The sequence below is a fragment of the Protopterus annectens genome, chromosome 3.part0, assembly GCF_019279795.1.
Source record: "Protopterus annectens isolate FY-2018-M chromosome 3.part0, PAN1.0, whole genome shotgun sequence".
Lineage (NCBI taxonomy): Eukaryota > Metazoa > Chordata > Ceratodontiformes > Protopteridae > Protopterus > Protopterus annectens.
In genome coordinates this window covers 1,118,173,722-1,118,189,518 of record NC_056731.1, presented here as the reverse complement: position 1 = coordinate 1,118,189,518, position 15,797 = coordinate 1,118,173,722, and the positions used below count along the sequence as shown (strand labels likewise).

Here is a 15,797-nt window from a genome sequence, read left to right as displayed (position 1 = left end):
TCCTCTGTTAAGGACTCGGGGGTGTCCATGTGTCTCCTCTTACACTTATGCTTGCAAGGCACTTCCTCGGTGGGACTGTCTGAGGAGGTCTCACCAGCAATATCCTGTTCCAGTGGAACAACCTGGGACATCGAAGCAGGCTGTCCCTGCGGCCGGATGATGGAAGCCTGACCCAGCAGAGAGGGAGTGCAGGGTGGAGCCGATGCATTAGGACCGGGGGGTCTGGATGCTCTCAACAAAGCCCTCTCCACTGCATCGGCCGAGGGGGAGCCGCTCTCCCTGGGGTCTGAAAGCTGACTCCCACTTGGATCCGATGAAGGGATCGGAACCGGAGCCGAGGCCATCGGATCTGAAGGATCCATGTGCTCTGACCTGGACGGAGCCGAAGGCACACTGAATCCCTCGGATCCGAAGCTCGGCCCACGGCTCTGAAAGGTCAGATCCGACGAAGGACCCGACAGACTCGAGGGCCGGGTCGGATCCGAAGTACCCAGTACTGTCGGCGCCGACCCACCCCGGGCTCCAACGCTGTCCGGCTCCGAGCGCTCCGAACCCGGGAAGCGGGTCGGAGAAGGAGCTATCGGGGCAAAAAAAGGTGTCAAGCTCCCCCCCGAAGGGGGGAGGGAGGCAAGAGCACTCCCATCTGCAGCTGGGCCTGGATGAACCTTCTCATCATCCGGTCCAAGTCTGCATCAGAAAGACTGTAAGTAGATCTCGACAAGGCCACCGAGGCGGGCCGGGAATGCCGCCTCGATGACCTCAACGGAGATCCGGTCTCCTCCTCGGGTCCCGGGGAAAAACAAGGGGATTGGATCCGAGGAGGAGGGGACCTGGAAGCTGTGGAGGGAGAAGCCCGCTTAGCTGGGGGGGCCGAAGCAGAGGCCTCGGCCCGCCGCTTGTGGTGCTTCTCCCTCCTTTTCTCCATCCTGGCCTCCCTTTCCTCCAGCGTCTTAGTGGGAGTTTGAGTCCTGGCCGGGGGTAGGGGGACAGGAGTGGTTACCACCGAGGACTGAGGAGGAGCCACGGGAGTACCGGAGGGCGAAGCCAAATCCAGGGGCAAAAGTCCTGTCAGGATCAGCTTCGACCTCCGCTCTTTCAGTGCCCTGGGGTTGAACGCTGCGCAAATGGAACACAAAGAGGACAGGTGTTCAACCCCAAGGCACCGAACACACCAAGTGTGGCCATCTGCCGGTGAAAGCTTATGGCCACACTCGGTGCACTTAGAAAAAATGGGTTTTGGGGCCTCCGACATTAGAAAAAAAATAAGGTAAACTACACAAACACACCAGGCCCCAAAAACACAAGCAACATACACTCTACGAACCAGCGAAGGGAGGAATTACACTAACAATTAATGAAATTAACGAAAAGGGATCCTAAACCACACACACTGTTGAATTAAACCAAAAAAAAAAAATTTCTAATTTAACAAGTTTTGAAGACTTTTCTGGTAAGATCAGGAAATCAGGTCCCCTGCACGAGAGCAAATGCCAGGCTCAACAAGCAAATACAGTAAAAAACACAAAGAGCCAGCAGAAGTGACTTAAAAGATATTTGTATTCACAAATACATACAGCAAAGACAAACCGGTTTCGGCTGGAACAACACAGCCTTCCTCAGTGTATAGAAGCAAATCACAAAAAACATGCTGTTTAAATAATATAAAGCCATTTCCCATTGGTTGAACATTCATAAATATTCATTAAGTCCGGGGGGAAATAAACCCCCAAGCTTAATAATCCACTTTTTTTCTTTATTATTTAATATATTATGCCATCCAGTTTTGTTCATCCGATTCCCACAAATTACATCAATAACCATAAACTTAAATTCCGCAGTAGAGTGCATTAACTGATGTTTATACAAAGCATTTGTAATTTTTTTATGTTTGATGTTACTCATATGTTCCGAAATCCGTGATCTTAATGGGTGAGACGTCTGCCCTACATAGAATGCTCCACAGTGGCAAGTAGCAAGGTAAATAACCCAATCATTGCCACAATTAGCAAAAAAGCCTAAATCATATACCTTGGAGCAATTTCTACTGGAGAAAGCTTTGGACGTTTTGACATGTTTGCAATTGGAACAATGACCACATGGGAAACATCCATATACGGTTTTACCTGACAGCGTGGTCTGTTTATATACAAAGTGTTTGCTATCACAAAATTTATAGTGATTGAAATAAGATGTTTCCCATGTGAACAAAACTGGATGGCATAATATATTAAATAAATAAAATGTCCCCTGAAATACTAGGCATTCCTGTACAAAATGACCTTCAAAGGAATTATATACATCTTTCAAGTCACCCTATTTTTGCCTGTAAAAAACTGACTAAATGAATAAACTCTTTAAATGAATGTTACAGGACTCCTCAATTCCCTGGATCACTTCTGTTAATTTACATGACATATGTTCCTAACATAATGTTTTCTCTCTATCAAATGGATTCCATAACAAGTCTGCAATTCTTACCTTTATCTGAATTAATGCCATGAGAATGCCACACTCCTATCCCTTGGTTAGACAATTTCCTTGAACTGAGAATAATTACATTTAAACACATTCGGTAATCATTTATAAAAATACATTTTTGATATTCAGAAGTATGCTAAGGTCTTTAATCATCTTTACCTTTTCAATACTTTTCCACTGATCATATACAACTCAACTCTTTGAATCAGAAGGTCATTTAATGGCTTTACTTATACGTATGGCTGTATTTTTTTCTGTCCACCTAGACCATGTGGTTAGCAATAGCATTCATGTCTTCTTGACAGGTAATATGCCACTTTCCAAATCATCTGTGCATAAACAATACAACATCCTTGCTGGTATAATGCCCCACAAATAATGACAAAATACTCATGGGCACAGGACCAACCCTTGTGGCACAACATGATCATAACCCAGTATATTTTGCCTGTCCCATTACACAGTCATTCCATGAGAGACCGTGTAAAACCGCGCAGTATGAATTTTTATTGATTAACAGATTGCTGATCAACTTCACTGAAGGTAGCTGTAAAATCAATATACATTGCATCCGTTCATGTTATTTTTCATGGCTGTTATGACATCATTGCAAAATACAAGCTACAGGTTAAAACTGACCTGCCTTTAGCAAAGAAATGTGATATATTATGTTGTCAGATCACAGACAAATCTTGGATTAAAATTTTTATATCACCATTTACATATGTTTACTGCTGGAAAAATAAATTAAATGGCCTGTAGCAAGAGGGATTATATATAACACCTTTACATATCGATCTAATTAAAACAGCCTCCCATTCCTTTCAGATTTACTTTCTATGCAGGCAATCTAAAAAAAAATATTCTTAAGGGAGCAGTAACTGAATACTGTAAAATCCACAGACTTTTACTGCACATTCCATCAGACCCTGACGATTTAAACTGGCTTAGACAGAGGAGGACACTACAGCTGTGAAAGAACAATGTAAAATGCTCCCGCTGTTACTACTACTAAAATTAGAAGTTATGTACCTACTATAACGTTCCATGTTAGTTGTCTTCTCTCGCCTTCTTTCTTGCTGGATGGGTTCGGAGCCGATCCTCGGCTCCGACTCGGCACTTGCTTTAGCTTAGGAACTCCTTTTACCAGCTCGAGGCAACCCTATATCCCATGATGCAAGGCGGAACTACCTCAGATCTCGTTTGGTAGCTAACCTACCCTGCTAAAGACTATCCTAACATAATTAGGAACACAAGTTCCTAATAGAAGTCCTCATATGAAGGCTCCGGAGGAAACAACCTAATAGGAACTCTTCAAGATCTGTCCAGGCCAGGGGAAGGAGGAGGACGCAAGAAAGAAGGCGAGAAGACAACTAACATGGAACGTTATGGTAGGTACATAACTTCTAAATGTTAAGTTGTCAATCTCACTTCATTCTTGCTGGATGGGACGCGTCCTAGCACCTGTATCCCGGGTGGCTCAATGGAACAGACTCTTGAGAACTGTGGAACCAAAACTGGCCCTATCTCTGGAGGCCAAGTCCAACTTGTAATGAGAGACAAAGGTATGGGGTGAAGCCCAAGTAGCTGCTGCACAAATGGTATCAATGGGTAGTCTATCCTGAAAAGCTGCAGAAGTGGATAGACTCCTGGTTGAGTGTGCTTTGGCTTAGAAGATAGCTGTTTGCCTCTGAGAGAGTACACATAGGAAATAGTGGAAGTCAACCATCTGGATAAGGTCACTTTAGATACTGGAAGACCTATCCTGTTTTCTGCATAGGAGACAAATAATTGGTCCGATTTTCTGAATTGTTTAGTTCTATGCAAATAGTACCTGAGCTGACGATGGACATCCAAAAATGCAGTTTCTGTTCAGCTCTGTCGGAATAGTTTGGGAAAAAGACTGGTAGGTCTATAGATTGGTTAATGTTGGTTTGAGATACGACTTTGGGGAGAAAGGAAGGGTTAGTTCTTAATGATACCCTGTCCTTATGAAAAACCAAATAAGGGGAACTAATGCAGAGAGCTTGAATCTCGAAACCCTTCTTGCAGAAGTGACAGCCAGTAAAAATATAGTTTTCCAGGTCAATAACTTTAAAGAACATGAAGCAGGCGGTTCGAAGGAGGTAGTATCAAGGATGCCAACATTAAGTTTAGATCCCATTTGCGGAGGAGGATGCTTTATAGGTGGTTTTAGGAGGAAAACTCCTCTCAGAAAGGCCTTGCATAACCTATGAGACATAATGTTATTGTCATGCAGGCCAACATGATACTTGGAAACAGCAGCCAGTTGTACTTTGACTGTAGATGACGAGGATCCTGAATGAAAAACCTCCGCCAGGAAATCTAAAACTGAATGTACAGGAGCAGTAAAGGGTCAATATTTCTGGAATTCCCAAATGGAAACGCCGCCACTTGCTACCATAAACAGTCCTAGTGGATCGACTTCAAGGAAGACACTAAAATGTCTCTGACTGAGTCCGAAATCATCGGTAGCCTGGCTAGGGTAGGAAGTGGAGCAACCAAGCAGTGAGGTTGAGAGAATGAATGGCCCGTGCTGCTGACCCGATTGGTGGATCAAGAGATCCGAACTGGGTCCAGATGCCAGGGCTGCACCAGAAGGTGACAATGCAGACGGAAACCAAATTTGTCGAGGCCAATATGGGGCAATGAGGATCAACTTGGCTCTCAAAGCGGTGGCTTTCTGAATGACTTGTGGAATCAAGGAAAAGGAGGAAAAGCGTACAGAAGTCCCAGGGCCAATCCTGGGTTAGAGAGTCTCTCAGGGGTTGGCCTGGAAGGGGAAAGAGAGTGAAGAAATCGGGGCACTTGTTGTTTTGAGGAGTAGCAAAAAGATCGCAACAAGGAGTGCCCCACTTTAGAAAAATCTGATCCACTACAGATTGATTGAGAGACCACTCGTGAGGCATCAGAATGGATCTGCTCAGCCTGTCCGCTAATAGGTTGGACCTGCCGGGGATGTGCGTTGCTATCAGAAACCGCTGAGAAGAGATCGCCCATTGCCAAAGTCTGAGAGCTTCTCGACATAATGGATAGGATCTGGTCCCGCCCTGTTTGTTGATGTACCAGACTACGGACATGTTGTCCGTCTGTACTGCAATAGTCCCCGTGGGAAGAAAGTCGGTGTGGGCTTGCTGCGTTAAAAGCACTGCTCTCATCTCCAGGACATTTATGTGCAGATGGTATTCTATGGGTTGCCACGTCCCGTGGACCATCCTGCCCTGATAATGCCCCCCCCCACCCGATCAGAGAGGCATCCGTAGTGACTGTGGCAACTGGAGGAGTGGGAATAAAGGGTCGGCCCTGATGAAGAAGAGGGGAAGATATCCACCAGTTCAGATTAGCTCGGCACGACTGAGTTACCAAGACTTCGTGCCTCATCGGGAGACTGTGGTACGACCACTGCGTGAATAGCATCCACTGCAGAAGACGCATGTGGAAGCGAGCCAGTGGTAGAAGAACAATGGCCGCAGCCATGAGACCTAGAACCTTCAGTATAAATCTGGCTTTGATCTTGTTGCTTTGCAATGGAAGCGAAGCAATTTTGGATGTCCAGAATTCTTTGATCTGTTAGTCTGGCTAACATTTTGACGGTGTTTAATTCTGCGCCTATAAAGGTGATAGATTGGCAAGGCAGCAGAGAAGATTTTTTCATTTACTGAAATTCCCAAACTCCTGCAAAGCTGTAGAGTGTAGTCTCTGGACTGAAGAAGCTGACACTTGGTGGTGGCGGAGAGGAGCCAGTCGTCCAAATAGGGAAACACCTGGAATCCTTGTCGTCTCAGATGAGCTGTGACCACTGCCATGCATTTGGTGAACACTCTGGGGGCTGAAGTGAGGCCAAAGGGCAGTGCTCTGAATTGGTAATGACTGGTCCCTAGCCGAATGCGGAGAAACCTTCTGGAGCATCTGTGAATCTTTATGTGATAGTACGCATCCTGAAGGTCTATAGAGCACATCCAGTTGTCCTTGCCCAGAAAGGGCAGAATGGACTGAAGCGTGACCATCCGAATCTTGCCTTCTTGACAAATCAGTTTAGATTGCTCAGGTCTATTATTGGTCTCCAATCTCCCGTCCTTTTGGGGACCAAAATGAAACGCGAGTATACGCCGGATCCTACCTGGTCTGCCGGCACAGTCTGGACGACTCTTTTCTAGGAGCTTTGAAACCTCCTGTTCTGCCAAATCCCTTTGACCGGGTGAGATGTCTGGAAGGGATTGTAGAGGTACGGGAAACCTTTCAAGGGATTTTGTAACCCTCGGATATGATCGACTGTACCCACATCTCTTGAGATAGGTATTGCCAGGCTACTGGGTACAGCAAAATCCTTCCCCCGACTGCCTCCAAGGGTGGACAGTCGGCCAACACCTCAGGCATGCTGAAAGGGCTTCTCAGGAAGAGACTCCCTGTTGCCCTGGTTCTGAGGACCCCCTGCCTCTAGGGCGTCTGTTATTGTTACCCCTCTGCCTCTGGGGTAAACTGACCACGCAGTCCGGTGTAGCTCCTTGGGCTTTACGGAACCACATCTTCCCCCTTCTGACCCTTGGGGTATGGTCTAGAAGGAGTGGAAAACTGGACTCCAACGGCAGAAAGAGTTTTACCGTCCTGCTCACACCTGGTCAAGGTATCCTTCACCTGAGGTCCAACAAAGCCGAACCATCAAAGGGGGTATTAGTGAAGGACGCCTTAAAGGGGTCCGCAAAATTACAAAGCCGCATCCAGGCTTGGCGTCTAAGAGCAACTCCTGTGCCTGCGGCCCTGCTCGCTCCATCGAGCGCATAGGATATGAGCCGCATGGAGGAGTTAGATATGGAATTCAGGATTGCAAGCTGCGAGGCAATCTTTTCCTGAGCCCCAGCAGCAGAAGGATCCTGGACTACTTCTCCCAGTTCCTTGAGAACATCTCGTTGAAGCCTGGTGAAGTGACAAAGATAATTCAGCGAACGCATAGCAAAGGTCGCTGAAGAAAACATCCGCTTTCCATATCTGTCCATGGTCCTAGAATCCTTGTTAGGAGGATGGACAGGTACTGAAGGATCCGCCAGTTCCTTCTTAGTGGCCGCCACCACCATAGCATCCACAGAGACACCCTTGGAAAGGAACTGTTTGTCCGAAGGGGCCGTGATGAATATGGATGGTCTCCTGGGGACCGGTTCCACAGAATCTGGAGCCGCCCACGCCTTCCGAGCCACTACCTGCATCAGTGGGTCGAAAGGCGGAGACACCCAGGAGGTGGAGGGTCAGGATCCAAAAGCCTCCAGGTATACCGACTCATCCTCGGAGGGGTCAATGGAGGGCCAATTCCCCCTCTGTTTGAGAAGCTCAAGGATGTCTGAAAAGGAGACATCCTCAGAGGGGGATCGTGGGGAACCCTCCGACTCATCTAAGTTGGTATCAGATGTAGTAGACTCAGGGGAGTCTGTGTGTTTCCTCTTACACGTCCTCTTCCGAGGGGGTTCCCCTGCAGGATCAGGAGAAACCTCGGAAGAGGAGGAAATTCCCAATGGGGAAATCTGGGGCGATGGATCCCTGGGCCTGAGAGCAAGAGGCTGGCAAGAGGCGTCTGCAGGCACTGATGAGGGAGGAGCTAGAGGGATGGACCGTTAACCAGGCTCAGAGGCCAGGACACTCCTCATCACCTCAAAGGCTCCCCTCCCTGGGAGGCCGGAATATCCCCGCCCGAGGAAACAGGAATGCCCGGCTCCACTGAGAGGGAAGGCTCCGAGGCCGATGTCGGCGCCGAGCTTACCAAAGCCGAAGCCCCGAGAGGGAGAGCGGGGTCGGACAAGGGTCCGATGCCACTAGCCCCGACAAGGGAAACCTGACGACCGGATCCCTCCAAGGAAGGTCTCAAGGAGGAGATCGGAGCCGAGGATGACGGAGCCGAAGGATGTATCGGCTCCGGCAAACAGTCGCTGTCCCGAAGCTCCAGCTCGAACTGCGATGTGGAGTCGGAGGAGGAAGTTCAAGGGGTGAGGCTATAGCCGAAGTCTGATGAGACGGGCTATGGAGCATCTGGGCCAGTGCCTGAGACTTCAACAGCCTGCTTACCACCCTCTCCAAGTCGTGGTCAGACAGCCTGGAAGATCTCGAAGATCGGCTCCGATGGCTCCGCTCTGACAAAAGAGGAGACCCGGAGCCGAGTGGATACTCAGTAAAAGGGGACCGAGATCTCTTCCGGACGGAGCCATCGGAGCCGAAGTCCCCTGAACTCCAGATGGAGCCGGTTTCTCGCTCCAATGCTGGATAAAGTGTCGGCTCCAACCGGGGCCGACAAGGCTATAGTAGATAAGGTATCGGAGCCAGCCAGCAACGAACCCACCACCTTGAGGCAGATACATCGGTTCCAGCCGAGATCTCGGCTCGATGGAGCCGGAGCCACCGGAGGAGGCTTAGATACTGAAGCCTGAGCTCGGTGGCTTAGAAGGTTTCCCAGACCCTGCCTTCGAGGGAGAACCTTCTGGCTTAAGTAAGCCACGGAGGATAAGTTTGTTCCTCCTTTCCTGCAGGACTCTCTGGCTAAAGGAGTGACACAAAGCACAGGAGTCCTGCAGGTGCAAAGGCCCCAGGCAATAAACACAAGAAGTGTGACCGTCTGTCAGAGACATTTTCTGACAGCACGAGTCACACTTCTTGAAGCCTGAGACCTTGCCTTCCCTAGACATATCCTAGGTGGAAGAAACACAGACAAACCCCAACAAACACACAAATTAATCCCCTACACACAACACACAGGAAGGGATTAACTACTGGGGTTTAAGGCCTAACTAAAACTTTTACACTAAGGCTTAAAAGAAGTTATAAAAGTTTGAAAAACAAGGGAATAGGGTGGGCTGTAATCACTACAGACTACACTATGACTAAAAAAGGGAAAATAAAAATACTAACTAAGCTTCTCTTTCTTTTACAAGAAATTCACTTACCTCTGCTGGTAAAGGAGACCTCTTTCGCTAAGCGGCAAACGAGATCTGAGGTAGTTCCGCCTTGCATCATGGGATATAGGGTTGCCTCGAGCTGGTAAAAGGAGTTCCTAAGCTAAAGCAAGTGCCGAGTCGGAGCCGAGGATCGGCTCCGAACCCATCCAGCAAGAATGAAGGCGAGATTGACAACTTAACATTGGACATCCTTTGTCAGCATAAAGGGCTGTATAAAGTTCTGTGCAATGTAAAATGTTCTTACCATTAAGGCCAATTAAATTATCATCCTTTTGTCATCACAAATGGCTGCATACAGTTTTGTACAGTGTAAAATGTTTCCATCATTAAGGCCACCTAACATACTATTTTTTCACCATAAACAGATGAATACAGTTCTGTACAAATGCTAAATTTTCCCACCATTAAGACTGCCTCAATTAACATCCTTCTGTCACCATAAATGTCTGCATAGTTCTGTACAATGTAAAAACATTACCACCATTAAGGCCATCCAAATTATCATTTTGGTATCATAAACAACTGCACATAGTTCTGTACAATGTAAACTGTTCCCAGTGTTAATACACTAAATGGTCATCCTCTTTCACAGTAAATGGATGCATATAGTTCTGTACAATGTAAATCGTTCCCACCATTAAGGCCAGCTAACATCGGTCTGTCACCAAAAATGGATACATATATTTCTGTATAATGTAAAATGTTCCCATCATTAAGACTGGCTAAAGTAACATTGTTTTTTTTTTTTAATTACCATAAATGACTACATACAGTTTTGTACAATATAAAACATTCCCACCATTAAGGCCACCTATATTAACATTTGGCACCACAAATAGCTGCACATAGTTCTGTACAATGTAAAACATTACTACCATTAAGACTACCCAATTTCACATCTTTTGTCACCAAAACACCTGCATACAGTTGTATACAATGTAAAGCTTTCCCACTGGTAAGACTACCCGGTCCTTTTGTCATCATAAATGGCTGCATACAGTTCTATAAAATTCCCAGTAGTGTAGTTTGATTGACTAAATGTTTTGCCATTTTCCACAGAATAACCAAACTGAAAGTTATCTCAACCATTACAAATACATTTATAAAAGGTTTCCAGTTATCATTAGCATCACTAGCCGCTTTTTCCTCAAACTTGGCCTGATCAGAACCATCTTGTTATTTAATTTGCCTATCTAAACCTTACAATTGTGTTTTAAACACGTGGTTCTTATTAACCCTCCACTTCCTGTTTTCTGACTTATTTGGTCACATGCCTTTGCATGACTATAACACCTTACAATTCTAAATCTACTGACACTTTCTTTTAAATCGGTCCTCATTCCTTTAATATATTTTTTCTTTAAAGATTTCCTCCCACTGTAATTTCCTTTTCTTTCTATTTAATAATAGTCATCCATCTTTTACGTTTATTTCCGTCAATATTTTTTAGTAGCAAGTCCAGCTCAGTAAATAATCCTGTGCAGTCACTATTACTTATAGCAGAAAAAAGCTGACAGCAAAGCACTTTAGATATTACAAGCATCTGCTAGACATTAATTTATTTTATAGTCTTGCTAGCTTCCCATCAGTCTGCATTAAGCTGATTTCTAATAAAAAAAAAGCTTGCAGCTCTACTTTAGTTGATGATGTACGATATATAATTCTTCATTTAGTGCCAGGAAAAGTCATGTCAAGTAATATCCTCCTACTGCTCTTCAGCAGCAAATCGATAAAAGTCAACAACTCAAATACTTGTTTTGCTCATTCTCCAAGGTACACCAACCTTGGACCACCCACAACTCGTTATAACATGAATACTAAAGATCTTGCTCTACTTAACTGTGAACAAATAAACATGAAAAAATAGCAACTTAATGCAGCATGCTCCAGCAAGTGTGGCATTACCAATCTCTGTCCATTAGAAAAAGTTGGTAAAATCCACAAACTCTGTAGCCCAGAATGTGTACAAAAAGTATCACAAGACTACTGGATTCAAAGAAACAAAAGTGCTTATTAAATACATAGGGCTTTTTTAACCTTCTGTAGATTCAGTCTGCAGAATAGATGCTAAAATAGTCTTATGACATGATAAACAATCCTCTCCCTCCTGTCTTCCTCTCTATACAAGCGACTGGCTGGAATAATTTGGTTAAAAAAATAAAGAAATGTTCTTGAGTTTGTACAAACTCAAACTTATTAAGCCTGCACCACACGCAACTTTATATATGAATTTTTCTTCATACTATCTTTTTTATAATTAACAGAAGTCCAGGTCATGACTGGAAAAGGACATTATAGTTATATAGCTACCTAGTTATAAATGTTAAGTGAATAAATTCTTGCACATTTTCACCTCAATGCTTTAAGACAGCTACATTACCTTCAAAAGTGACCCTTCAAATGGTTTAAGTGTTCTGTGAAGACCCTAAGGGAAAATAAATACTGTGTTAGAAAATATGAAAAAAGTTCCATACAGTCTAAACAGTGGTAAATCAAATTATAAAATACAGTCTAGTAATATATGCAGAACAGTTCATATTCTATTAAAAATATTACAAGTGTTGCTTAACACCACAACTCTTCAAGAAATCTTCTTTAAGTTACATTTTGGAATCCAAGATAAATATTGCCTATACAGTAACTTGTAGACTCAATATCCATGGAATGCAATCCTTCCTTACAGAAGGACCCTCTTTGGTCTCCGAATGGAGAAGTAAGTCAGCAAGCAGAGAAGAGTAGTACTGCTAGAATTTAATTCTTCCTCTAGTCTTGGTGAGTACCTTCACGAGGTGGACCCTGTTCTTCACAAAATATCACCAAGGTGAGACTAATACTTAAACTATACTTTATATAGCATATATATCATGGACAGAAGTAGGTTAAAAAAAAAAAAAAACAGCTGGGTGCACAAGACCCAGGATTAAAAAATGCCCAATCCTGGTAGCCACACTGGTTCCATGACTGGAAAAAATGACAGTGCAGAATCTTCCAAGACACAAACATTCCTACAATGGGGCTAGGCCAGGCCCAGGGGGAGAATGCACCCCCCCCCCATTGTACAAGGAAGTAACAGTCCACAAAAATCACAAAAACGGAGAGGCCTTGGGTAGTGAACTACTGAGGATAAGAAAGAAATTATGTACTGTTACTATTATGCAAGAAGCCCAAAATAAATGAAAATACTTCTACAAGAAAAACTGTCAGAAGCTTAAAATGAAAAGTTGTGTTCATTAATACAACAGATGAAAAACATTATATAAATCAACAAATCTTGAGCAATTTGAAAAAAGAAGTGATTGACAAAGTGTGAAAATATAAATTACAAAATCTAGAGACTTTTGAAAGATATAAAAAAAAATATGGACATGGAAAAGAAAGATCTGATGTGAAATATTTGTGCAAAGAAGAAAGCTAAATTAATCATTATAAAAGAGCAGCACCAAAAATATTTGAAGAGAAATACAGGCAAAGGCATCTGGACATAGAACATTTTACAATACAAAAAATAACAAAAGAAAGAGGAAAGGTGGAAAAGATGATTAGTAATGGAGATTTTAAAGAAATAGAAAAAAGAAGTTAGGTACTCACCATAACGTTCCATCTGACTAGTTGTTCTTCATTTGTCTTCAACCTGTGGGTTTCAGATCCGTATCGGATCTGACTCGGCTGCATATCCAGCATCTGATCCAAGCTCAAAGCTCCACCACTTACCCATAATACCCATGTCTCCTTCCTCCCTTCAGCTCGAATTTGCTGCCCAATCCATTACTCACACATGGACCAAACAGGACCTTGTCACTACCAGAAAAAACTTCTTCAACAAAGGACAAAAGGGCACCCAGAAGGTGTCCACCTTCTACATATACTTATATAGACAACAAACACTTCAGACAAGGCTGGGGGGTGGCTGAAGACAAAAACTAAGAACTACTACTCAGATGGAATGTTATGGTGAGTACATAACTTCTTTATCTGAAGTGGTTGTCTTCATTTGATCTTCAACCTGTGGGATAAAGTCTCCAGCTACTAACCACCTGGGAGGCCCTCATGGAAGGATATTCCAGAGCACAGCGCAACCAAAGGATGCCCTGTTCCTGGATATGATGTCCAACTTATAATGTGAAATGAAGGAAAGAGAAGAGGACCAATTAGCTGCAGAACAAATATCATCCAACGAAACTATGGACCAAAAAGCTGCAGAAGTGGCCATAGATCTGGTAGAATGTGCTTTCACCTGACCTGGTGGGAAAATCCCCCTGACAGAATACCCTTTCCAATGGGCAACAGTAACTTTGGAGATTGGTTTCCCTAAAAAGGGTTTGGAGTAAGAAATGAAAAGGTGGTTAGATTTACGAAATGCTTTTGTCCTATGCAAACAGAAACTTAACTGTCTGTGTACATCCAACAAATGCAATTTATATTCTCCCCTTATTTTCAAAATTTGGAAAAAAGACCAAGAGATTGATCATCTGATTAATGTTGGCTTCTGAAGCTACTTTGCCACTAATCCATCTTTTCTACCCAAAGACACCCTTGTCCTTATGAAATATCATATAACGGACTTTGACCAATAGGGCTTGAAGTTCTGACACTCTCCTGGCATAAGTAATGGCAACTAAGAATGCAGTCTTCCAGGACAGAAATTGCAGATCCACCAAAGCTGCAGGTTCAAAGGGAACTAAAGCCTAAAGCACCAATGTAAGATCCCACAGTGGCGTCGGATCCTTCACCGGGGGTCTCAGAAGAAAGGTACATTTAAGGAAAGTCTTGCAAAACTTTGAAGATGCCAGGAAAACTATATTTTCCCCCAAATAAAAATTAGAAATTGCAGCCAGTTGAAGTATGATTGTGGACAAACTGGCACCTTGTTGAAAAATCCCTGATAAGAATTCCAACATTGCAGAAACTGGAGCAGTAAAGGGTTCCAATGCACACTGCAAAGCCCATATAGAAAAAAACAGTTCAAAAAATCCAAAAATTGTAAATAGCTGGAGAGTTAAATGGTTCAACCAGTGGTGTTGAAACCAGCACCACAATTACAAACACCAGTAAAATAAAGCAAAAACCAAACAGTTGAACAAACCAAGGCAGGATTCACACATAAAAATTTACATAGGAAGGTAAAAAATATATATTTATTAGTAGCAATAGCCGGCCCCTGACTGCCTCCAGAGATGAGCAGTCAGGCAACCCTTCAGGGCTGCTGTGGGGTCTGTCTGAGAAAGGTTCTTGAGACCTGTAATTTCTCAGACCCCCCTCTGCCTCTAGAGCGATGTCAATCATATTCCCCTCTGCCCCCTGAGGGGAAAGTGATTCCTGAGTCTCTCGGGGAAAAGTCTGAGATTTCCAGAACCACATCTTCTTGGTCCCTCGCTGACTCCTAGAGAAGGTTCATTGAGGGGCAGAGAAGCAGATTCCGACAGCAGAGGTTTTCCATTCCTTCTCACTCTGAACTAAAGTCTCATGTACCAACTTCCCAAACAGTGATGAACCTTTTTACCGGGCACTTGTGAATGACTTCTTAAAAGGTTCCGAGAACTGACAGAGCTGGAGCCAGGCATGTCACCAGATAGCAACACCTGTACCAGCTGCTCTTGCGGCTCCCATGGTAGCATGGGAGAGGAAATGCATAGAACTGTTCAAGACTGACTTTAGAGTGGCCATACGAGCGAGAAACAACTTGTCCCCCATCGACATGGACTCAGGGATCAACTCAGTGACCTCCTTCACTAGGTCTCGCTGCAGCCAAATCATGTGTGCCATGCAATTCAGCACTCTTACGGAAAAAGGTCACTGAAGCATACACCAGCTTCCCGAAGCAATCCAATGGCCTTGACGATCGGTCTGGAGGATGAGCCGTAGAGCTCTCCTGAGCGAGCTCTTTCCTAGTGGCAGCTGCCACCTCCATAGCATCAACCGGGGATCCCTTATTCCAGTGTGACCTATCTGAAGGGGGACTCAAAACTTTATCTGAGCATTTGGGGATGGGCTCCACCATGTCTGGTTCCATCCATGCCTGAAATGTTATCAGGTCCACTAAAGGATCTGTGGGAAGGGACAACCAGGATGTAGAGGGTCCTGCACCAAATGCCTCGTACAACACCAATTCGTCCGAGGTAGGTTTCTGGGCAGACCATCCTCCATCCCTGCTGGCAAAGGAGTTCCATGATGTCCCTGAGGGAGACATCTTCGGGGGTTGACCAGGTGGAACCTTCCCCTTCCTTCAAATTGGTGTCTTCGGTGAGTGACTTCCAATGGGGAGTCTAAGTACCTCCTTTTGCATGTGCATTTGTGAGGGATCTCCTCAGTGGGAATCTCTAGGGAGGACTCACCAACGTCTTGCTGCTCCCAAGTGGAAGCTTC

The 15,797-nt window shown here is 44.6% G+C and overlaps 1 protein-coding gene across 1 annotated transcript in view; it reads right to left on the bottom strand.

The window, feature by feature from the left end:
- OSBPL1A (oxysterol binding protein like 1A) overlaps positions 1 to 15,797 on the bottom strand; it is a gene marked incomplete in the record, with an annotated part of 2,690,541 nt that overhangs the window by 1,660,534 nt on the left and 1,014,210 nt on the right. The window contains 1 exon segment of the mRNA XM_044065352.1: positions 11,815 to 11,859. Within this exon segment, the coding sequence (XP_043921287.1) occupies positions 11,815 to 11,859 (45 nt within the window).